At 48.6% G+C, this 18429-nt stretch overlaps 2 protein-coding genes across 4 annotated transcripts in view; both read right to left on the bottom strand.

Annotated features, from left to right (window-relative positions):
- Nucleotides 1–3000: 3000 nt before the first annotated feature.
- Nucleotides 3001–16315, bottom strand: ELK1 (ETS transcription factor ELK1). Of its 2 annotated transcripts, none has more exons than XM_033111298.1 (7): nt 16214–16315; nt 16133–16169; nt 8743–9016; nt 6301–6750; nt 5214–5660; nt 4446–4547; nt 3001–4361 (listed from the first exon to the last, which is right to left on the bottom strand). In XM_033111298.1, the coding sequence occupies exons 3-7, from the start codon at nt 8950–8952 to the stop codon at nt 4263–4265; spliced, it is 1308 nt and encodes a 435-aa protein (XP_032967189.1). In that variant the 5' UTR covers nt 8953–9016; nt 16133–16169; nt 16214–16315; the 3' UTR covers nt 3001–4262. The 2 variants fall into 2 exon arrangements, with proteins under 2 accessions (XP_032967189.1, XP_032967198.1); XM_033111307.1 differs by having other exon boundaries at nt 16133–16170; nt 16222–16295.
- A 1185-nt stretch (nt 16316–17500) lies between these two features.
- The window catches only part of UXT (ubiquitously expressed prefoldin like chaperone), an 89140-nt gene continuing 88211 nt past the window's right edge, over nt 17501–18429 (bottom strand). For both annotated transcript variants that reach the window (XM_033111320.1, XM_033111331.1), the window contains 2 exons: nt 17805–17868; nt 17501–17599 (listed from right to left, as the gene is read on the bottom strand). In XM_033111320.1, the coding sequence (XP_032967211.1) occupies nt 17546–17599; nt 17805–17868 (118 nt within the window). In that variant the 3' untranslated portion in view covers nt 17501–17545. The remainder of the gene's footprint in view (nt 17600–17804; nt 17869–18429) is intronic.

The following is an 18429-nucleotide window of genomic DNA, read 5'->3' as shown; positions in this document are numbered from 1 at the left end:
TATAAGCCCTAATGAGTGAAATTTCAGAGCTGCTTTAACAACAAGACTTTAAGAATAACAACAAGGAGTCTAACAAATGCAATGTCATTTCCCTTGCATTCACGGAAGGAAAAATACCATTCTGCAAATTAAAACAAAGTAAAAGAAATTGATTGGGTCAGGTTTAACATTAAAACAGAACTTTCTCAAGAATATTAATCTTGTTTTATGGACGATAAGGTGTGTTGACATTCAGATATATTGTTTCCTGATAACAAAAGCCTGTCTCAGAAAGTGTTCCTTTGAACAAAGAGGTCTTGTTATTCTAAGCCATTAGACAACAGCGCTGTGTTATCCTGTGAAAACATACTCAAGAAACCTGTACTTCTGGTTGGCTGCTTTATCTAATCACCCGTTGCCCTGGTAATAATGTTATAACTGATATCTTCTTTGTTTCTAAACTGTACAAATACTCATAGGATTCCCTGTGGAAAAGGATTGTCCGCACTTTCATCTTCTCCCACATGTTTGGGCAATAAAATGACTGTGCAGATTTCTTATTTAAACAAAGAGTGAGAGTCTTGTCTCACGTACTTATTGCACTGCCATCTTGTTTGATATATTTATCTGTTTCTCGCCCTCACTCAAATACCAGTTCCACAAGGGCAGGGATTTTTGTCTGGTTTGTTAACCGCTTTATCTGCAGGGCTCAATAAACATCTGCTGAATGAAATAAATGAAATAAAAAAACTTTAGAGATTCTGTGAAGTGCCAAGAGGAAGAGTCTGTCTGGGTTGGAGGTAAAAAAGTGGGCATGATAGGGGTGGAGATAAATAGTGTCTCAAGTACCAGGACTGGACCAGAGCTTATGAGAAGAGGGAAGGGAACTCAGGCAAAGCCCGGGGGAAGTCCAGCATTACCAGTTTTGGAGAACTAAGAGGAGTGGAGCATAGGGCCTGACGAGGAGTGATGTGCAGAGAAAGAGGACAAACAGAAAAGGGCTTTCTCGTAGGCCTGGCACGTTTGATTTGTGGTCTCTCATGCAGTCTCATTTGGTCTCGATCATTTTCTCTCTTTTTAAAATATAGTTACACAGTTCTGGATTTACAGCCGCTACTGTAGTCTCTTACGAACAGGCTCATATACATACTTGACCACATGGCCTCTCAGACATTCTCTCAGTCACTCACTCAAGGAGTCATTTTCTCTGTCACTGAATCCCAGTCTTATGACCCTCTCCTCCTAAGAATTCACACACATGATCATGTCTTATAGCCTGTCTCACTTGGCCAGTATTACCAATATTTACTCTTACCAATCAGTTTTTCACATGCACACAAACATTCACACCTTTTTATGTTTCGATCACTCAGGCCATCATTTTGTTACATACACAAATAGTCACTGATTTACAGCCACCACTAGCTTCTCACGAAATTCCTTGTACACACACAAAATCACCATGTCTCCTACCTCTTCACACTCAAGTCCCCGTTTATTACTAACATACCCGCAGTCTGATTAGATATAGCTAAGAGTTTCACATGCATACACAATCACACAGTATCTCAGACACTGTCTGAGTCGCCTAGTCTCACATTTCTTCTCAAGTAGCTTCCAACATACCAGTCCTTGATTTATGGCCTTTATTGAAGTCTCTTGCAAAGAGTTCTACACAGACCCCTACAATCAGTTGCTCAGACACTCTCTCAGTCACCCATTCAGTGGCATGATCACTTTCCCTCAGTCAGTTTCTGACATCTGTGGTCACTAGTTCACAATTGCTACTAGGCTCTCAATACATTTTATACACACAGTCTCTCACGGCCCATCTTACACCATCATTTTCCTCATACAGTCAGCTGATCATGTACAAACACAATTACAGCCTCACCAGTTTTTCACACACAACGATCACGTGGTCTCCCAGTCTCATATTCTCAGTTTTTCACAAACATATAGCCTCTGAGTTAGTCTTATGAAATGTTTTGCAGACCCACACACTCTCATGTACTGCTCAGTCATCAACTTTCTTACGCAACGCTGACTTTGTATTGTTACTTATCATCTCTTACTCCCAGTTATGCGGTCTCGTGGACCGTTTCAGTCACTCAGTCTCACCATCATTTTCTCTCACACTTTCACAGTCCCTGAACCTGTGGGGCTAGACTGGAGGAGTAACTGTAAATCAGTTTGCCGCTACTCTCAGGTATACACACACATAATTACAGCCTCTCATACTGTCCCAGGCACCACCATGTTTTTCTCACTTTCTCACACAGTCTTTGCTAGTCTCACATGAACAGTTTTCATACACACAATCACGTGTTCTCGTATTTTGTGTCTCAGGCACAAATTTGGCTTCACAGTCATTTTTTTTCCTCATACAATTCACTTCTCACACATGTGCTCCCATGACTTTAGTTGATATGACTTGCATGAACAGTGTCATACACAATTCATCTCCCAACACTGAGTCACCTGCTTACGTACAGGGAAGTTTCTCACCTACACACAGTGCCCGACAAGCTCTATCTACCACACTTTCATGCCCACAGGCTCTCACACCTTGTTGTTTTGATCACTCAGTCTGTCTCGCTCACCAGTAGCCTGTCAAGCAGTGACTGGTTTGCAGTCCCCACGACCTTCTCGTAAACATTGTTTCACACACAGCACTAGTTTACTGTACAGTACCTTAATCATTCATTTCTACAGTGATTTCCTGACACACAACCACAATTTCTCACAGACACAATGTCAAGTTTGTGGTTACAACTTCCCCTCTCTCACATGATCTCACACACACACACACACACACACACACACACACAGCTCTCCACAGTTTCTTTTTCATACCTGGTTACCAATCTGCAGTCTCTACTCCTGTGTCTGACACACACCATCATGCTTTCTTTCTCACAGTCAATCTCACGCCCTCACCACCTTTCACACACAGTCATGCCAGTCATACTCAGTTAGCCCCCATGGCTTCAGGAAAAAAAAACGCTAGCAGCCTCCAGCATCACCTTTAAAAATATATATTTACAGGAACAATTCCCCATTCTTTGGGACTTAGAAAAAAAGATCCATTTTTGGGGAAGTAAAACATACAGTGGTGACAGGTGTAGCACTGTCCCCCCAAATCACCAACCTCCAGGTCCCTAGGCCTGGGCTGGGCTGTTGCTGACAGGTGAGTCCAAGAGTCCTTTGAACCCACCCTCTCCAGCCTGGAAATCAGACAGGACAGGCTTTATGTCCCCCATTCCTCCCTCCCAACTCCAGGGACACTTAAAGGGTCCTTTGTACCCGCCCGCAGGAAATTGGGGGGCTGGGAGGGAGGGAGCTGAAAATACATGTTTGGTATCAAAAATAAACACTTGGGGGTGGCAGGAAGATTCCCCCCCCAAATCCCTTCCTTCCCACCCACCCCATTTCAGATATAGGAAGAGATGCCCCCTCTCCCCTATTGAAAAGCCCCATTTAAAAATAGATTATACTATCAAAATGGCAGGGGTGGGGGACAGGGAGACCTGGAGTACTGGCTGGAGGGGCCCCCCAGACGGGGACCACTCCCCCCAAAAAACCCTCCATTGGGAGGTAAGAGACAGGACCCCAGGAGTTTTGGCAGACACAGGAATGGCTTCTCAGGGGGAGAAGAACAAAAGGGACATTCATCCCTGGCCAAAAAGGTGGTTGACAAAGGACAGGCTGTCTGAGAGAAAGGCTGGGGGGTGGGAATTCCTTTCCCAAGGATGTGAGTCTGTCTTGGCCAAGACTTCCAAACCGTTAAACGGCACAAATTCTTCCTGGACCCTTGGGGATAATCAGGAATAAAAAATTACAACAAGCTAGCTCTTCCACCCACACCCCAAAATGGAGACAGGGCTCCCTCAGCTCCCCAAGGGCAGGCTGAGAAATAAATAAAGAAAGGTCCTTCTCAAGCCAGACCCCAATTGTCTTATCTTGGGGAAAAAAATGTGGAGCTGGGGAGATGTCCTCACCACCCAGGGTTGGGCCAGGCTCCTCCCAGTGGCCTTCAAAAAATAAATAAATAAACCGCCCCTACCACCGTGGTAGGAGACGTGTAAGGGCGGCCACTGGGGGACTGACCAAGAAAAAAGAAGTATGTTTCCTGTGGAAGAGTTATTTAAAGATTCTTCTTCCCAAGAATCCCCACCCCACCATGACCAGAGCACGAGTCAGCTGAACTGTTTCTCCTTGAGACAGCTGGCTGGAAAGAAGTTCAGGGCATGAGTGACCCCAGAAATGGGTGGTGGTGGTTGTCATGGCTTCTGGGGCCCTGGGGAGAGCACCACGGGGGTTGAGAGGCCATCCACGCTGATGGAAGGGATGTGCACCTGGGCGCTGCCACTGGACGGAAACTGGGGACAGAAATAGGGAGAGGTCATGGATGGGGGCCATGCTAGTGTCTCTCCCTCTCTCTGAGATGGGGGAGGGGATCCTACCTGGAAGGAGAGCTTGGCAGGGCTACGAGGTGCAATGGGACTCAGGGTGCTCCAGAAGTGAATGCTGGGAGGCAGCGAGCTGGGCGTCAGCAGCACCGGGGTCTGTAGGGAAGGGGTGGTCGGAGATCAAGTGGGCAGAGGGCAGGTGTGGGGAAACAGAAGGAGCTTGATTCCAGCCCCACCAGATTTCCAACTCAGACTTCTGAGGTCACTCCCCGAAAGGGCACAGGCCTAGACCATAACTCACTGCTAAGGCCATGCCCATGACATCTCTCGAACTTGACCTCAACAACCCCTCCCAACTCCTGAGAGCCCACCCCAGCCTCATTGGGCAAGACCACCTAGAAGACCCCACCCAAACTTCACAGTCATCCCAGTATCTCAGGGTCAACCTCCAACTCTTACGTCCCAGCCCTATACCTCACAGGAAGCCCACTAAGCAAATCCCAGACCAAAAAGCCCCGCTCAGTTTCCTCAGGCCACCTCCCAACCCACAAAGTTCCCACACAAGGCCTCTTGGTCCTTCAGTCCCCACCCACAAAACCCCTGACTTGCCCTTCCTTCTGACCACTGATCCCTCGGCCTTAGCCTTGCTCGCCCTTCATTAATCCATCCCTCCAGCTCAGCGCAGCCAATCGCAGTTGTGGGCTGCACCTTCCCACTCACTCAGAAAACCACAGTGGCCCTCGCAGTCTAACGGCTCTTGTGCAGCCCTGCGCCAGTCCCACTCCTCCTGGGAGCCAGCCCCGCCCCTCCCTGGGCACTCACCAATGTGTGCGTAGGTAGCAGGGATGGCGTTAGTGCTGGCCCCGGCGCCTGCAGACTGGAGCCAGTTCCCGATCCTGGAGTACGTTCGGGTCCTGGCCCACCCAGCAGGCTAGGGCTGAGTGGAAGCTCCAGGTCCCGGGGCTTCCGGCCCTTCTGAGGCTGGGCGACCTCCGTGCTGGAAGCTGTGGAAGCCCCGAGGCCGCCCACTGGCGCTGCACCTTCCATAACAACTGTGGGCAGCCGTGACGGCAGGCCCTCCATGGGAGGGTCTTCCGGCTCGGCCTTTGCGGCTTCTAGCACAAACCCTGCCTCCCCACTGGCTGCCACATCCAACTCTTCCTTGGGCCCTTCCACTTTCACTTCTGGGGGCAGTGGCCGGCCCAACCCGGGCTCCACATTCAGCTCTTCTGACTTAGGGTTCGGGGCCTCGGGCGGGGTCAGGATGACCTGGGAGAGGAAGGGGCGTGTAAGGATTGCTGGGGTAGCGAAGCCAATGACTTCCCTTGGAAAGCAGGGCTTGGTACTGCTTGCATATCCAAGCAGCTTCTCCAACAGGACTGGGGCTTAGCCAAGGAAGTTGGGTTTCTTCTGGGGCAACTTCCCCTCTAGGGGCGGGGCGGGACTCTCGGGATACTGCCCTCAAGTCATGACAGCAGTGGTTCTAAAAAATTTGCTTTACAGACCGCAGCATCCAGCTCATCTGGAAGCCAGTTAAAACTGCAAATTCTTGGGCCCATCCCTAGACCCACACAATCAGAAACTGGGGGGGGGGTGCGCTCCAGCAACCTGTGAGCCCTCCAGGCCATTCTGATGAGTGAAGTGAGAGAACCAGTGCATTAAGCAAATACATACACATACGTTCAGGGCACCTACTACGAGCTGGGCGTACTACTAATTACTGCTCCCTTCATCTTCCTCCTCAGTACCTGCACCGCTCACCATCCCAACCCTTTCTCCAAGGGGACCTCTGCATCCCTCCTTCTACCATGTCTCCTTTAAGGGGACGTTCATGTCCCTTGTCCTACCCCTCCTCATTTGGGAATTGTACAGCCCTCCTTTTACTGAATTTCCATATTCCAGCCCTTACCTGCAGAGGCAGGCCTGCCTCCTCAGCCTTCAGGCAGGCCTCCAAGGGGCTAGGACTGGTGCTCCTGCTCCCTGAGGGGGGCACTGCGACTCCTGCCGGGGCGGTGCCGGGAAGCACTGAAACAGGCCGCGGATGCAGGGGTGGCTGTGGCTGTGGCTGCAGGGACTGGATGGTGAAGGTGGAATAGAGGCCTGAGCGCATGTACTCATTGCGGCTGCTGCGTGCCAAACCACCTGGGGCTGCCATTCCTGCACCCTTGAGTGTGCCTGGCTTCCCGGAGGCAGTGTCCCCAAGGACGGCATGTACAGCAGCGGGGGCCACGTTTGCCACAGAGGAAGTGATAGACACCTCGGGCTGGGGTGGGCAGTCCTCAGTGGAGCACCCTGCAACCTCAGGATAGGACACAAACTTGTAGACGAACTTCTGGCCACTCACTTTGCGGATGATGTTCTGGGAAGGGAGGAGACAGGACAGGGGCCTTAGAAGAAAGGGCCAGGGTGGGAGGAGGCTGTGGACGGAGGCTGCGGGGCTGGAGGGGTAGGTCTCCTGTGTCTTTCTTCCCTCATGCCCCTCTCCTATCTTTTTATATAGATACTGTCCTGCTTCCATGTCTGCCCCCCACCGCCGTGTTCCTCCTCTCAGCCCATTCCACATCTCACCTGTCTCTTTCTCAATGTTTGGGCTCCTCACTTCTCCTCCTTCAGCAGCTCCCTCTCTTTCTTCCCCATCCCTATTCCTCTCTCTGGATTCTTCCTCAGTTTTCTATTTTTCCCTCCACAATTCTTCCTTTAGTCTACTGCGCTTCTCCCCTTTCTCTGTCTCCCTCCAATCTAACCCCCCCAAGTCTCCCTCTGTCACTCTTCATGTCCACCTCTCCGACCGATTCCCCCCCTCAGACACCCCCCCACACACACACCCATTGGCTCCTCTCAATGATGGGGCCCACCTAGGGCAGCAGGTACAGGAGCAGGCTTTCCTTCTGGCTCCAAAAAACAGGGGTGTCTTGGGTTAACGGGGTCAGACCTTGGGGGTGGTTGCCGGGACACAGTTTTGGAGTCTAGCTAATGTAGTAAGACAGGAAAATGAAGTAATTGATATAAATGTTCGAAGAGACTAAATTAATGTAAAAGAATGTGGTGATAAATGACTAATAGAGAGGATTATTTAGAGCTATTGACAGACATGGAACAGGCAAAGTCACTGCGGAAGACAGGGTGAGGAGCCGTGTTAATTCTTCCGGGCAGGTTTAAGCGAAGGCAATTTGAAAATGAAGTAACTGATAGCAACTAGACAAGAACATTAAAATACTGGTATAAATTTGGGGGAGAACCTCAAGGCTGGCTTGGGTGGGTCACAGAGCATGTCTGAGGTATTTCAGGATAGGTCTGGAGGGTCTCAGAGATGGTCTTGGGGTCTCAGAGCACAGCGAGGCAGCCTCGTTATTAACACTGTTTTGGAGATTTGAGCTAAAGGAATAAAATCCGAAAATGGAATACATGCTATACATGATTAAAGGTGTGCAGCATAGGTCCAGGGCTGTGCTGGGCGGTAACAGGCATCTGGGGAGGCAGAGGTTACCCTGGGGACATCTTAACGCTGGTCAGGTATGTCACAGGCTTGTGTTCGCAGAAAAGGAATGAAAAGGGATATTCATTAATATTGTTTTGGAAGTTTCAGGCAAAGAAATAAGAAAATTAAATAACTGGTATAAATACTGGAAAGGGAGGAATCCAGTGCTGGTCTGAGAGTCTGAGAGGATAAGATGAGGAAAATTTAAAATTTTAGCTATAGGAATAAGATTATAAAATAATTGATATAAATATTGGGGTGGACCAGTGTTGCTCTGAGAACTCTAGAGGATGGGGTGTGGAGCTGGTATTATACTATATGATGTTTTGGAGATTTTAGCTAAAGGAATAACAGAAGAAAAGAAAAGAATTAATGAAAATGTTGAGGGTTCCAGAGGATGAGATAAGGGAAGGTTAGTATGATATTATCATGGAGGTTTTGATTCTAGGAATGAGGATCTTTTGCATAAAAAAAAATCTTCTAGAATTCTTATTCTGGAATAAGAGCAGATTATGAAATAACCGGGGGAGTCTAGGACTGGACCAGGGGCTCCAGAGGACAGGATGAGGAAGAGTCATTATTAACAGCAATTTCAAAAGTTTTGGCTATAGGAAAAAAGAAAATGAAATGTTGTGTGGGGCATGGTGGGGCAGCATGACTGAAGGTTTTAGCTAAAGCAATAAGATAAGAACATAACTGAGAGAAAATGTTCGGTGGGCGGGGGGCAGTGGTCCAACATTGGTCTGAGAGCACCAGAGGATGGGGTAAGTACCAGTAAAGTTTAATATTGGTTTCAAAGTTATAGCTACAGTGATTAAGACAAGAGAATGAAATACAAATTTGGGGGTTTCTAGCCCTGCTTTGAGGCCTTACCTTATCGTAGTAGTACCGCAAAGCCCGGCTGAGCTTGTCGTAATTCATGTTGGTCTTGTTCTTGCGCAGCCCCCACAGCCGGGCTACCTCCTCGGCGTCTACCAACTTGAACTCACCGCCATCCCGTGAGGTCCAGGAGATGATGTGGCCATTGCCTTGTTCTCTCAGCAGCTGCAGCAGAAACTGCCACAGCGTCACAGAGGGGTCCATTGCTGGGGGAGTGCTCACGCCATCCCAGGGGTACCTGGAGGGCAGATGGCTCAGAGCCAAGAGGCTGTGGACACAGGATGGGGCAGAAGTCAGCAGGAGGATTCTTTTCTTGCCATTTTGCTTCTATCTCTGTCCCCAAAGCCCGTCATCATTCCCTAAACACCCTCAAACTAAATTCTAAGCTCCTCAGCCTGGCTTTGGATGACTCCTGGAAAGGGATGAGACTTCTGGGGGACATTAGGACAGTGTGAATGAATTTTGCATGTGAGACAAATGTGAATCTTTGGGGGCCAGAGGGCAGACTGTAGTAGACAAAGTAATGTCTCCCCAAAGATGTCCACATCGTAATCTTTGGAACCTGTGAGTATATTATGCTACATGTCAAAAGGAAATGTGCAGATGAATATAAGGTTACAGACCTTAAGATATGGAGATTATTCTGGATTATTTGGGTGAACTCAATCTAATCACATAAACTCTTACTAATAAAAGAAGAAAGAGGCAGAAACGCACCTCAGAGAGATGCCATGACAGAAGAGGCACGAGAGATTCAAAGCATGAGAGGGACTCAACCTGCCATTCCTGGCTTTGAAGATGAAAGGGGGCTGAGCCCAGGAATGTGGTGGCCTCACAAAGCTGGGGATGGCCCTCAGCTGACAGCCAGTAAGGAGACAAGGACCTGAATCATACAACCTCAGGAAACTGAATTCTGTCAATAACCCAAATGAGCAGGAAACGGATCCTCCCCTGGAGTATCCAGAAAGTAAGGCAGCCCTGCTGACACCTGGATTTTAGCCCAGCGAGACCTGTGCTGGACTTCTGACTTACAGAGCTGTAACATAAATTTGTGTTGTTTTAAGCAGCTAAGTGTGTGATAATTTGTTACAGCAGAAACAGAAGTTTGTATAATGGCCCTCACCTGAACGCTTTCATTTGCATCTTCTACCATGTCAAACATCAAGTTTTCAGGAGGTTCCTTCTGCCAGCCCCTAGCAAAGGTTGTTCACTCCTTGTGGGGCTCCCTTCCTCTGCTTAGAAGTCTTCCCCATCGTTGAAGCCCAAGCCCCAGGGGCCTCGGCTTTATGAAGCTTTCCTGAAACTGAATGCCTGCTCTCTTCTGTCCCTCTACCCACACTCCTCAGACCTATTACTGTCCTTATATGTTCTCCTTCTTGATAACAGCCATAGCTACCATTTATTTATTGAGTTCTTAGTATGTGCCAAACATTGTTCCAATCAGGCAATATGGTCTACCGGACCATCACCCAGGCGCTATAGCCAGGCTGCTAGGGCTGGAATCCTGGTTCTGCAACTTATTAGTGGTGTGATCTCCGGGCATGTTTTTAACCTCTTTGTGCCTCAAATTTCTCATCTGTAAAATAGGGATAATAATAATAATAATAATGATAATAATAATAATAATAATACCACCTAGTATAGGATTATTGTACAGATTAAATATAATATGCCTGGGGTATGATAAGCTCTAAACAAATATTAGTTTCTGATTTGCTCATAATTCCCTACCCACTATTACAAAATCCCAAACGCTCTAAGAACAGAAGGCGTCTTTGTAACTCTTTTGGCAGCAAAACCTGATTTGAAACCAAACAAGGCCCTTTCTGGTCTTTACTGATCCTTACTTAGTGTTACTGTTCATACATTTTGCTGCAGGCATCTGAACGTGGCTGATCACGGAGCCACTAAGAGTGTTATGTAACCTCTTGTATGTGCACCTTGTTACCTTTCTAAAAATCCGAAAAATTCGAAATTGTGAAACACATCTGGCTCCGAGGGCATGCAGATAAGGGCAGGCAGACCTGTACTGCTATTTTTATAGGTATTGACTCATTTCTCCCTCATCACAACTCTGGGAAGTAGGTACTCTTAAGATTGCTAATTTACAGAGGAAGAAGCCAAGGCACAAAATGTCTAAATGACGTCTACAGGCCACACAGCTCCAGGTGGCAGGGCCAAGATTTGGACCCAGGCAGTCGGATTACAGTTGTCTAAACTTTTAAACCATTAGATTAAATTGCCCCTCACACTGACTGCTCCTCAGTGTGTCCCGCAGAGAATAGGACCTTCCCTGTCCCCCGCCATAATTGCTCTCTTTGCTGAGTGCCAACTGGAAATAAACATAAGCTTCCTATTCCTTACAGAATGAGCTTTCATTAATCAACTGCCCACTGCCTGGGACTGTTGGGTTAAGAAAAAGACCTTCCAAATCAGGTTTCAAAGAACCTCCCTCTATTATTCATAGCCTGATTCTTTAATCTGTAATTAAATATACCGAATGACCCTCTTATGTCTGAGCTGTCTTAAAGTTCATTCAGCAGACACAATTTTAGGCAATTATACAAGCCACAAAGCCATGGAGTGTCCAGATTAGAGTCCTGTCACTGGAGCCCTCATTGAGTTTATTTCGAAGGCCTGCTTGTTTCAGAGGCACAAAGAGTTCAGTGTGACTCCTGGTGGCGAAGACAGGCAATTTTAGCCGTTCCTCTTTCAGTGGCAACAAAACTTATCGATTAAGGTGAATGCAATCTGACAGTTTGCTCAATAGCACACAGGGTTTTGTGCTTTGTTTATTATCATATTTCCCACTTGACCCCTACTAAGAATTCTAGTACTCTGACTTACTCAGATGTGTTTACCTCTTTTCATCTCATTTATTTAGCAAGCATTTATTGACTGCCTACTGTGAGCCAGGTGCTCTAGTGGAATTGACATTTTAGTGGGGAAGACAGATAAGAAACAAGATAAACAAGTAAAGAATGTCAGATGGTGATAGAACTATGGCAAAAAATGAAGCAGGGAAGGAGTTCTTTTTGAAAGGGTAGTTTGGGGAGAGTGGTCACTGAGGAGGTGACATTTGAGCAGAGATCTAAAAGAAGTGAAGAAGTCAGGTTTGTGACGACCTGGGGAGCAGTGATCCAGGCAGAGGAAACAGCCAGGGTGAAAGGTCCTGAGGCTGGAGGGTGCCGGGCAGGTTGAAGGAAGAGGCAGGACAGGAGGGAGCAAGGGGACAGTAGGAGGAGATGAAAACAGAGAGGCAATTGGGGCCAGACGGAGCGAGCCTTTTTGGGATCCTGTAAGGACTTTGACGCTAAGTGAGACAGGAGCCATGAGAGGGTTGTGAGGAGAGGGGTGACAGGCTGTGACGTGGATGTTAACAGGATCCCTCTGGCTCTTGTGAAGAGAACTGACGAGGGGCTGAAGAGGCTCCTGCAATAGTCCAAGTGAGAGATGGTGGTGATAGCAGTGGAATTGATGAGGAGTGGCCGAGTTCTGGGTAAAATCTGAAGACAGAGTGAATGTGATTTGCTGACAGATAAGATGAGGGGTAAAAGAGGAGTTAAGGGCGATTCTAGGTTTGTGGCCTGACCACCTGGAAGGATGGAACTGGCATCGACTAAGATGGGATCACCGTGGGGGAGCAGATTTTGACAGGAGATGAGGAGATCAATTTTGGAGAGGGTCAGTCTCAGAGGCCTGTTAGACACCTACTTGCATGCTGTGAATAATGTTAATTTTAAAAATAGGAACAAGTCATATAGCCCTTACCATGTGCTGCATACCATTTTAGTCATTTAACTCATTTAATCTTCAAACCAACACTAAGGGGTGGACATTATTATTACCCTCCCTTTTTCCAGATGAGGAAATGGAAGCATAGAGAAGTACCTTGCCCAAAGTCACACAGCTGGAAGTTGACAGAGCCAGGGTTCAAACCCAAGCGTGATCCTAGCCACCTTACAACACCAGCTCTTATGAAGAGGAACAGAGGGGTAAGATCGTAGAGGGTGACAGGGATGCTCTTTTACACATGGTGAGCAGGGAGGGCTTCCCTGAGGAAGTGACATCTGAGCAGAGAGTTGAAGGAGGGGAGGTAGCCAGCCATGCTATCTGTGGGAAGGGAACAGCATGTACAAAGGCTCTGAGATGGATACAATCTTGGCATACTACGTCATGGACACGCTGAGTTCATCCAGTTCCCACCTCTGAGGATACGTATGTGCTATACTCCCTGCCAGGAGTGCTCTTCCCCCTTCCCGCACCCGATGAACCCTTTATCACACAATCATCAAGTTTCAGTATCTCCCAAGCAGAATTCATTCTTCTTCTGTGTGATCCAATGTGCCAAATAACCTGTCTGGCCTTGCAAAGCTGTTCCTCTCTCTGGACCTTCAGCCTCATACTCCTCTGCCCTGTTCTAGCTGTGTGACCTTGAGCAAGTTACTCTACTTCTTAGGGTCTGTTTCTGCATCTGGAAAATGGGGGATAGTTCACTCGCAAAGTAAAATATCCTCAAAACATACCTATCCTCAAAGGCTTTTGCAAGGATTAAATGTCAATAGATACAAAGGACTTAGAAAAGTATTTCTGACACGTGGTAGACACTCAAGAAATATTAGCTATTAGCTAGTGTGTCATCCTTTTCCCTTCCCAAGCCCCTTTCCCCCAACCTTATATATCACTGTGACCTGTACCACCTGGCTCCCGATACCTCTCAGATCTCACCTCCCATACCTCCTTCCACTCTGGTCCAGCCACACTGGCCTCCTTCGTGTGCCTTGAACAGGCCAGGCACAATCCCACCTCAGGGCCTTTGCACCAGCTGCTCCTTCTGCCTAGTAGACTCTTCCACTAGACATTATAGCTCCCTTCCTGACCTCCTTCAGGCCTTAATTCAAGAGTCACCTTTTAAGTGAGGCCTGCTCTGCACTTAACATTTCCACCAACTTAATATTCTATCCCTGCCTTCCCTACTTCATTTTTCTTCCTTAGCTCTTGTCTAACATACTATCTAATTTTACTTATTTGTCTTATTTATATAGTCTGTCTCCTCTACTTTTAGCAAATCTCTGTTCCACAAGGGCAGGAATTTCTGCCTATTTTGTTGCCTCTCACATCCCCAGCACCTAGAAGAGTGCCTGGTACTCAGCAGGTGCTCAATGTTTGTTGAATGAACAGTCCCAACTAACTAGCCTCTTAACTAGCTCTCGTGCGCCTGCTTCATATCCATTCCCCCCACCCTGATTTGTCTGAAATTATATTTTCCCCCACTCGTTCACGCAATAAACTCGTATTGAGCACCTACTATATACTAGGTATATTTTTAGGTGCTGGAGACCTCCCAGTGACCAAGCAGACAAAAACTGTAGGCCCTCATGAGACTCCCATTCTAATGGGGAGAGACAACACAATAAACTTCATACAGTGTAACCGATAATGATAAAGGGCAAAGGGACAAATATGGCAGAGAAGGGGCCTGAGTCCTGCGAGGTGTGCAGGTTCAGATGGTTAGGGACGCGTTGATGTTTGAACAGAGCCCCGAAAGGGACCATGCAGAGATTGGGGAGTGTTCTGGGTAGAAACAACGGCCAATGTGAAGACCCTGGGGCTGGATCGCATCTAGTGTGTTTGAGGACAAGTGAGGAGGTCGGTGTGAATGAAACAGAGTTGGGGTGTAGGAGGTAAGGCCAGAGAGGTGACTTTATTAACTCACAAGTATTCTTTATTTACACACTGGAGGGGATTCTAGCTCTGATCCTCCCATTTTACAAACGAGGAAACAAGTGCAGAGAGAAAGTGGTTAAATCACTAAGGACACAGAGCTTCTGGGATTGGGGGTGGATGGGTGCTGAGACAAGGTATGCAATGGAGACAGCTCTGCAGGCAGAGGAAATAGAAAAAAGAAAGCTTGGAGATGGAACTAATTTGTTTTTTAAGGAGTGGGGCCTCACATGGGATTGGATAAAGTGAGAGAGGGGAGCCTCAAAAATTATCCTGTGTTCTGAGGGGCACCCTAACCTGGTACTCACTGGGTCTCCTTTGAGTAAGGCATTTAACCTCCCTATGCTGACGTTTCCTCAGTACCTACCTCGTAGGGTTGTGGTGAAGATTAAATGAGCTCATTAATATAAAACACTCTGCCTGGTCCATAGTAGGTACTCAATAAATGTTAGTCCTATTAGCATTATCACTATTTCTAATTATTCATTTACTGTAGTGAGGCAGGATGTCCTAATGGTTAACAGTGTGCATGAGGGTATGTGTTCTAGAGTCAAAAAGACCTGGCTTCAACAAGCACATGAGCTGATCCACTATTAAGAAGGAGGGAGGAGGTCAGGGAAGCCCATGACTGATTCACCACAAGGAAAGGAGGGGGGAAATAAAAGTACATAGGCCGACCCTCCTGGAGGAGGGATCACAAAGCACTGGACTCACAGGAGGGGAGGGGGTGTAAATGCAAGGACACCAGTTGCAGGAAGGCTAATGAACAGGTCACTGCAAAGGCAGGGTGGTCGTGGTGGTGGTGTAAAGGCTCATTTTATTTACTGGGCCAAGGGGGGCAGAAAAGCACATCGACACCTGCACAACAGTGGAGAGGGGGAAAAACCATCACACAGACTAATTAAAAGGAGAGGGGGACAAGACCATGGAGAGGCTACTGAAAATAGGGAGAGACAAAGTACTAAACTGATCCACTATTAAAAGGAAGGGAGAAGCCCAAGGACTGGAGTGTCAGTCTACAAAAAAGGGAGGACAGGGCAATGGGCTGGTAAGCTAGGGGGATGTGAATACAAGCATGTACACTGACCTACTGGAAAACGATGTGTGCATATGCGTGTGTGTGATAAAGCCATGAACGGGTACACTGGGGGATTGGAGGAGGGAAGAATACAAATTCATAGATTAATTTACTGTCAAAGAGGGGTGTATGGGGGGGCGGTTTACAATGCTACAGATTGATTCACTATAAGGAACAGGAGGGGTGGGACAAAGAAGGCCACTGACAGGGTCCCTGAAAGTTGAGGATAGGAGAAATACACTAAGACAAGACCTACTGTCAAGAAGTTGGACAATGCCAGAGACTGGTCCCCTATAAGTGGGGGTGGGGGCAAGACCATGGACGAGTCCACTATAAGGCAGGGTGGGGAAAAATATAAGCACGCAGACCGATCCACTATAAAACAGGAAGGGGGGTTAGGCCACAGTTAGATCCAGTACAATAGGGAAGGGACAATGCTACAGACAGGTCCACCAGCCGTGGTGGCGGCGGTGGGGAGTCTAACAACAGTAGGCCACGGGCCAAGCCACATCCCTCTCGCTAGGGTGGGAAGGATACGTGGGGTCACTGACCCGGCCCTCTACCCTCCAGGCCAAGGCTCACCTGTGCGCAGCGCAGCAGTGGTGTTGGCAGCTCCGGGGGGCGGGGGCTCCATGCGCGGCCCCACCGCCCCCCAGGCCCGGGCTCCGAGGCGGCGGAGGCGGCGGTGGCGGCGGTGGCGGCGGCAGTGGCGGCGGTGACGGCAGCGGCAACACCTAACAGCCACCCCTGCGTTTCCCCACCGCTCACGTGGGCCCGTAGAGGAGGAGCCGAGCATTCCGCTGCTCGCTGATTGGCTAAACGCCATGGATTGACCGCTCGACTTCGGGCTGGGGAGGCGGGCCCTACCCCATAGAGCTATGCCGTGATTGGCCCAAGAGGAACTGATGGAACGCAGATGGCCGCCAGGATCCCAAGGGGGCGTGCTTGGCCCCGCCCGTGCTACACTCTGATTGGCTCAAGGAAGACTGATAGACCCTGAGCAGTTGACAAGGTTCTGGAGGCGCCTACCTCGCTTTGATTGGCTTATATGTGATTGATGGAAGACAGACCACCTCTGGGAATAGGGGTTAGGTGAGCGGTGCTTTCTGATTGGCAGATGAGGACTCCTAGACAGCTGCCAAAACACGAACGGGGCGGTGCTGCACTCCAGGCTGGTCCCCGGAAGCAGGACTTGTATAGAAGTGGGAGTAGCCAGCCGGGAGGGGGGTCGGGCCTGGGCAATGCGTAGGCAGGGAGGGTAACTCTATGATTGGCTAGAAAAGACGAAAGGAAGGGAGAAGCCCAAGGAATTTAGAACGGAGCAGAGGTAGGAGGGGACGACAGCTGCCGGACACGCAAGGGAGCGTTGAGTGGCGGGAACCAAATGCCAAAGAGGGCTGGGTCGAGCAGCAGTCAGCTATACAGGGACGGAACTTGGCTCTGCATTGACTGGAAGCTGGTCTCAACTTAGAATAGGGGCCGGACCAGGGAGGGTGGGATCCGGCTCTGCGCCCATTGGTGGAAGCTGGAACTTTATAGAAGCAGGAGCAAGGCCAACTTGGGCCGAGACGGCCGTGGGTGTAATTTAAGGTATCCGAGAAATGACTGGGGTGTGGGAGAGGGGTAAACCTTAGGGCCAGAAGTGAAAGGCTGATTACCTTGGGAACAAAACTCCACTCTGAATCGGTCCATTCTCTATGGTAATTGAGTGGTGTCCAGGAAAAGAAAGGTCAGGTGGGGGCTCAGGTTGCCAAGGAGACAGAAGAGCTGGCAGAGCAGTAAGTCAAGTAGCAAATGCTGCCAGGTAACAGGATGGCAGAGAGACTTCAGGGGCACTTTAAAGGTTCCACACCGAGACTGGATCTCTGGGCCTCCTAGCAATTTTGTGGTTCAGAAATAGGCACCTCAGCAAACAGCAGGGGTTAAAGGGGAAAAGAAGGGCCATGTGACTCAAAGGCATTCAGGCTCTTTAATGTCTGGAGAGGGGGGAAGAAGTCAGTGGTGAGGGTCCTCTGGGAAATTCTGCAGGCCCTGTAGTTCTCTAAGCCCCTGAAAAAGAGGACAAAAGAGATAGAACAGAGAGTGGGTCCAGGCCCCACCCCAGGCTTGCTCTGACCTCTCCCTCAGAGCCAGCTTGCTTCTAACTTGGCTCCAGGTCAGAGATCAGATGGACCTTCCAGTCTCTGTCTCTCTCTTCCTCAGGTCACCACCCTAAAAGCATGTGGAGTCTCGGAGTGGGGTGAGTCGCTCTCACCTCTAGCATCATATGGATATGGGCCTTGATATTCATGGAGTCCTTCGTGAGGCTGTCGCTGAGCCTGGAGAAAAGAAACAAGAAAGTACAAAGTGGGCCCCATGATCATGAGGCTTCCTCATCACTTCAAGAACAACCTACATCCTGGATGACTTCCACACGGCCTGTGGCAGGACATCCTACTACCTGACCTGCTCCCATGCAGAGATGCCTGGCCACCATATGGATTGCACTCATTCAAAGACGTTTATTGAATCCCTACTCTATGCCAGGCAGTTTTAGGTACTGGGGAGACAGCAGCAAACACAACAAACAAAAATCTCGGCCTTGTGAAGCTCCAATTCTCATTAAGAGGGACAAATGATGGAATAAAATACATAGTATGTCAGATAGTTCTAAGGACAATGAAACAATTAAACAATGGGAGGATAAGGAGTGCAGGAGTGAGGGCTGCAATTCCGAGAAGTGTTTGATTAAAGACTTAAAATGAAGTGAATCATCTGGATATATGGAGGATAAGTGTTGCAGACACAAGAGGCAGCAAATGCAAAGGTGCTGAGGTGCAGGTGTACCTGGCATGTCTGAGGCACAGCAGAGAGGCCAGTGTGGCTGGAGAATAAGCAAA

This window comes from Rhinolophus ferrumequinum, chromosome X (assembly GCF_004115265.2).
Source record: "Rhinolophus ferrumequinum isolate MPI-CBG mRhiFer1 chromosome X, mRhiFer1_v1.p, whole genome shotgun sequence".
Lineage (NCBI taxonomy): Eukaryota > Metazoa > Chordata > Mammalia > Chiroptera > Rhinolophidae > Rhinolophus > Rhinolophus ferrumequinum.
This window is presented reverse-complemented; position numbering and strand designations above follow the sequence as displayed.